Source organism: Triticum urartu, chromosome 7A (genome assembly GCF_056163025.1).
Source record: "Triticum urartu cultivar PI428250 chromosome 7A, HENAU_Tu73, whole genome shotgun sequence".
Taxonomy (NCBI): domain Eukaryota; kingdom Viridiplantae; phylum Streptophyta; class Magnoliopsida; order Poales; family Poaceae; genus Triticum; species Triticum urartu.
Window position 1 is genome coordinate 547,630,636 of NC_141879.1, and position 5,108 is coordinate 547,635,743.

Genomic DNA, 5,108 nt, shown 5'->3' on the forward strand with positions numbered 1-5,108 from the left:
CCGATAGCCGGTGCCCTCACGTTGTGAGGCCGGTGCCCCAATAAAATTTTCATGGCATCGGAGCAAGTAGGAGCACCGATGCCTAATTCCTTTAGCCAATAAAATACTATTAACTCTCAACTTTGAACAGCAAATGTCTTCTCTCTTTGCTCAATACACAGCAGCATGGTGTACTTGTTTATCATATGGGTCTCAGAATCTTTTTCCTGATGCCTGAAAAGTATTTTTGGGCACCGGTGATGAGGTGGCTGCCTTTTGATGTATTTGGCACCGGCTACGTTGTGGAAGGCCTGAGTGTATCACTACGAAGGCCATACATGCCTTGCTTTGCTCAGAAACAGTTAGCGTCTACCAACAGCAATATCACGCTTCACTTAAGTAGATGCTCCATATGGGGACACAAATGCATAAACCTAATAGAACAACAGACTGCAAGACCAGGTACCCAAAAACTCTTAGCATAGCACAAAAATTAACAAGTTCACCAGGTCAAATAGCCATTAAGTAACAAGCAAACTCTTCCAAAAAAGACAACTGTTTCGACACTGAATTTGAGTCCTAGATAGGTTCTTTTGTCACCGCCATCACGATCCCAAGCACTGATCCGCTTACTTGAAGCACTTGGCGTCCAGCAAGGCCTGCCCCTCAAACGGCTCAAGGTCCTCGATCATGGCTTCGACACGCTTCTTCTGGGCCTCGTCGGAGAGGTCAACCTTGGTCCACTCGTAGAGCTCCATGTCGTAGACCTCGTTCATGACAAACTCAGGGATGTCCTGCCCACGGAAGAGCCACAGCCCCTTGACCTTGAAGGGCGCCTCAGAACCAATCACGAGCATCTTGCCGAAAGCATACTTGCGGCACAGATCCATCCGCTGCAGGAACCCACCGACCTTGTTCAGGGTCACATACGACACGGTGTTCTCTTCCTGGTACTTGTAGTCACAGAACCACAGAGAGTAGCCCTCTGGGTCATACATCTCCCAGAAACCTGAAGCATAGACATCATACATGAGTTTTGGTTCATGTTAAGATCACAGTTACAAATGAACAAGGACAGAATGCCACAACTACCAAACACATAATTGAGATAAACTGCTGCCCTGATGCACAAAGTAGCATCGCAAATGAACAAGAATGAGAATCATGCATATCCCCTACAAAGATCTGAAGAGTCATTCTATAACAAGAACAGAATGCCACAACTATAAACACATAACTGAGACAAAAAATTATGTCCTAATGCACAAAGCAGAGCAGTGATCAAGGCAAGGCAAGCTGCATGACTCAGAAGTAGTTAAATATCAAGTAGACACACGAAAGAATGGACAATAAGATCCATTTTAACATTTAGACCAGTTAGTGTTGACAGGCAGAATTTTTAGACTAGGGTATCAGTGGATGCTCACACTACTAGGTTGTACAGTCACAATTAACACACAGTGACCAGACTTCTAAACAATTAATGATCATCACATATAGAACTTGCAAGGGATCACTAGCATATATATTAAGTAGAATACAAGAATTCATTAGACAGAATAATACCTTTAATAGCAACATCATGGAAGTTGCTCTTAGTGTTTGAGTATAGCCTCTTCCAGTCATCAAGTACCATCTTGCTTGGTGGCAGTAGATCAAGGGGATTTTTGGGCTTTGGCTTTGGTGCCTCTTCCTCTGGTGCCTCAACCTCTGCTGGCTTTGGGGCCGCCTTGGGAGCCTCTTTCTTGGCCTCCTTTGGTTTAGCAGGAGCAGCCTTCTTCTGAACAGGAGGTACAACCTCTGCCTGCTTGAAATCGCCAATGACCTTCTTGAAGTTAGGCTGGTTAACCATGGTCCAGAAGTACCTCTCAACATGAGGGAACTCAGATGTGAAAGTCTTGGTCAAGATCCGAGCAAAACCATGGTAGAGGTTGCATGTAATGACAATATCAGCCAGAGTGACAGAATGCCCAACAAGGAATGTGTTTGATGCCAGGTGTGTGTTCAATGCTTCAAGCGCCCTCTTTAATCCAGCAATGCCGAATTCCTCAGACTGTAATGGTGAATGTTAGAATCTTGCATCTTTCTAACGCTTGAACATAGATAATTCGGATATCTGATGTGTACACTTACCTGGGCATTGTAAGGCATATAACCAAGCCTTGGGTACAGCCACCTTGCGATATTAGGATCAACCTCTGTGGCACCAAAGTCCATCCATTGCTCAACACGCGCCTACAAGAAATATCATCAAATAAGCACTAAAGATTGCTGAGCTATGACTATAGGAGTACTTGTTATATCACTCACATATTCAATAAGAGAACCACCCCAAAGCAGGCTGTCACCCTTTGAGCGGGCAACTGAAGGAAGAAAAGAAAACAGTCGTCAATTTAGGCAGTGCGGAATCAGCAAGACTAGATTAAAAAGATGTAACAATATATACCATAGCGTGCAATAGCATTGCTCTCAAAAACAGCACCATCAGGAGTCTCAAGAACAGGAACCTGCAAAAGTAATTATTAGTTCCTTGCTCGCTGACTCACTGCATATTTATTGAACTAATATGTGAGTCTGATTCGTGTACCTTGCCAAGGGGGTTCATCTTGATGAATTCAGGGGTTTTGTTTGAGACACCCATCTCAAAATTCTTGGTCAGCTCAACCTTGACCCCACAGTACTCTGCAGCAATAAGTGCCTTGAAGGCATTCTTGTTGCCACTGCCCGAATGCAAAACCTATTACAAGGATAGAGCACAAGGCATGTTCAGAACAATGGACAAACATGGGATATAAGGTCACTAGAACATGCAAGCAGAAGCACATTAATCGTATGTACACCAGCAAGCTAAGCTAAGTGAAGGAAGAACAGATGCACTAATCTCGGGTAACAATAAAAACGACCCTGAGTCCATTCCAACTGTGTCGCATAAAAGTTACAGCGACTTAAAAGCTTGAGTTCACAAATTTAGGAATAACTGACACATCCTGGAGATCTAACAAACTTGCGCATGATCATACACAAATCTACGACACCATGACCAAATATCAAAACGAGTAAATGGGCCATCGGTCCAGCGTCAGCAACCAAATCAATAATTGGATCAGAACCCTAAAAATCCCACATCCGGGACCCGCGAACTACATCCAGCAGAGACGTTACGCATGCAGAGACCTACCGAGCCGCATCAATCATCAGAACAAGCCAGCCGCAAATCGCGCGCTCTCCAAATCGGAGCAGCTCGACAGAACTCCAACTGCATCAACATCTACTCGCGGGCAACCCCGAACTACGCAACCATGCACAATCAAACAACGAAATCTATGAGGGGAGATGGAGATGAGAGACTCACGAGCGCCATGTCGGCAGGAGCTGCAGGCCTCGCCCGATTCCAAATCTCAGATCTGCACAAACGGGGAACAAAACACAAGACGAAACCGTGAGCTCGACCAGAATTACCACGGGCAGGCGACGATGGAGGAGAGATCGAGAGGCGGGGAGGAGGAGGCTCGGGATCTTACAGAGAGTGCGGATCGAGACGAGATCGCGGCGGAAACCTCAGCGGCCGAGCGAGGGTGGGGAGGAGAGGGGTTTAGAAAGGGGACGGGGGCACGGATTTATGGCGGCGCAGGGGAGTGGGGAGGGGAGGGGGAGCTCCGGGGCTTTCTAGGGTTGTGGGATGGAGGGTCACGATGGCGGGATGGGGATGGCTGGACGGACGGGATTATTCGGAGACTGGGGGGCGATGGGCGGGCGGTTGTTTTGGTGTTAGGCCCCTGGGTTTTCGTGGAGGCAGTGTCGGGTCCCTGCAGGGTCGGCCTTGTAATTCGGATTTTCATTTGCACGGTCGGTGCGTGCGCTGCGTGCCACGGAAAAGAAATGGGCTAGCGAACGTTTGCGTGGGGGGTACTCTGGCTTTCCACGTACAGTACGAGGGCATATCCGGTCCTAGGATGCTATGGGTTCTTTTTTCGGTTTTTCTTTTCGGGGAAGTGCTATGGTTCCTTCTGATGGAAACTTGGTTACGAACGGAGCCCGTTGAGAACCAAGTCACTCTACTTTTTTTTTATTATTATTATTATCAAAAAATCACTCTACTTTTGTTTATCAAAAAAAGGTCTCGCTACTTTTGACACTACACTGAACACTTATCCCCATCCCCTAGTTTTATACTAATTGAAACGCTCGAAAAAAGCTATACTAATTGAATGTCGTGCATTGCCACGGAATAAAATAATGCATATATTGTTCGAACAATTATCCTAACATGAAAATACTTATCGAACTTAATGACATGTGGCTCAATATCATTACCGGTTCTTTCTTCGGCTTCATTCTTGCTCGGTAGTCGCTAGTGGTGAAGCTTCATGGGGGCTAACCTGGGCGGCGGCCCCCCAACACAAGAAAAAAAAATCACCTACTACCTGTTAGTTTTTGTGTCGTATGTTCAGCAAAAACAGGCTAAACATCATAGTTTTGTCCCTCCTTAGCCCATTGCCTCTCCAAATATTTGGCCCAAGCTCCGCCACTGGTAGTCGCCATATCTATGTAATCGCCCACTTCCCAAAAAAGGCGGTTCCTTTCTCTCTATTATCCTTCCCCTCCACCGAGTATCGTTGTTGTTACAAAAGTTTGCCATCTCACCAAACTTTAGCAAACCTATAAAATGGTCCTCACGTATCTATAGAGTTACTAAGCTCCCTTGAAATAGGCTGCTTTGGTGAATCGAGGGATGTGAAGAGTGTGTGGCCCAGATAACATATGGTGGGACGTGTGTGGGTAGCTCACATGGGCAACTAGGTTTCCTTGCATATTTGTTTGTTCAGTTGAGAAAAAAGACTATTATACGCAACCAATGAATGACTCTCAATTGTCATTTTTTAATTTCATGAATATATTTTTTCTAAAATGTGAACATTTTTTAGTAGATATGTGAAATTCTACAAGGAGAGAGACCATCGTAGGAAAGAGAGATACACGAGAGAGGAGGGTCCCCTGGGACTCCGTGATGTTGGATCAAGACGAGAGTGGCGATACAAAGGTTCGTGAAAGTTAGGCACCATGGTAGTGGAAAACCACAAGGAATCGAATCGAAGCACAATCAAACCATAAACAAGGGTCTTGGAAGT

The 5,108-nt window shown here is 45.7% G+C and overlaps 1 protein-coding gene across 1 annotated transcript; it reads right to left on the reverse strand.

Moving 5' to 3' along the window:
* Window positions 1-442: 442 nt before the first annotated feature.
* On the reverse strand, window positions 443-3,638 carry LOC125518944 (elongation factor 1-gamma 2). The gene is made up of 8 exons (XM_048683828.2): window positions 3,501-3,638; window positions 3,332-3,383; window positions 2,567-2,716; window positions 2,426-2,486; window positions 2,290-2,342; window positions 2,113-2,214; window positions 1,546-2,032; window positions 443-988 (listed from the first exon to the last, which is right to left on the reverse strand). Exons 2-8 carry the CDS (start codon window positions 3,338-3,340, stop codon window positions 609-611), a joined length of 1,242 nt encoding a protein of 413 aa, XP_048539785.1. The 5' UTR covers window positions 3,341-3,383; window positions 3,501-3,638; the 3' UTR covers window positions 443-608.
* Between the last annotated feature and the right edge of the window lie 1,470 nt (window positions 3,639-5,108).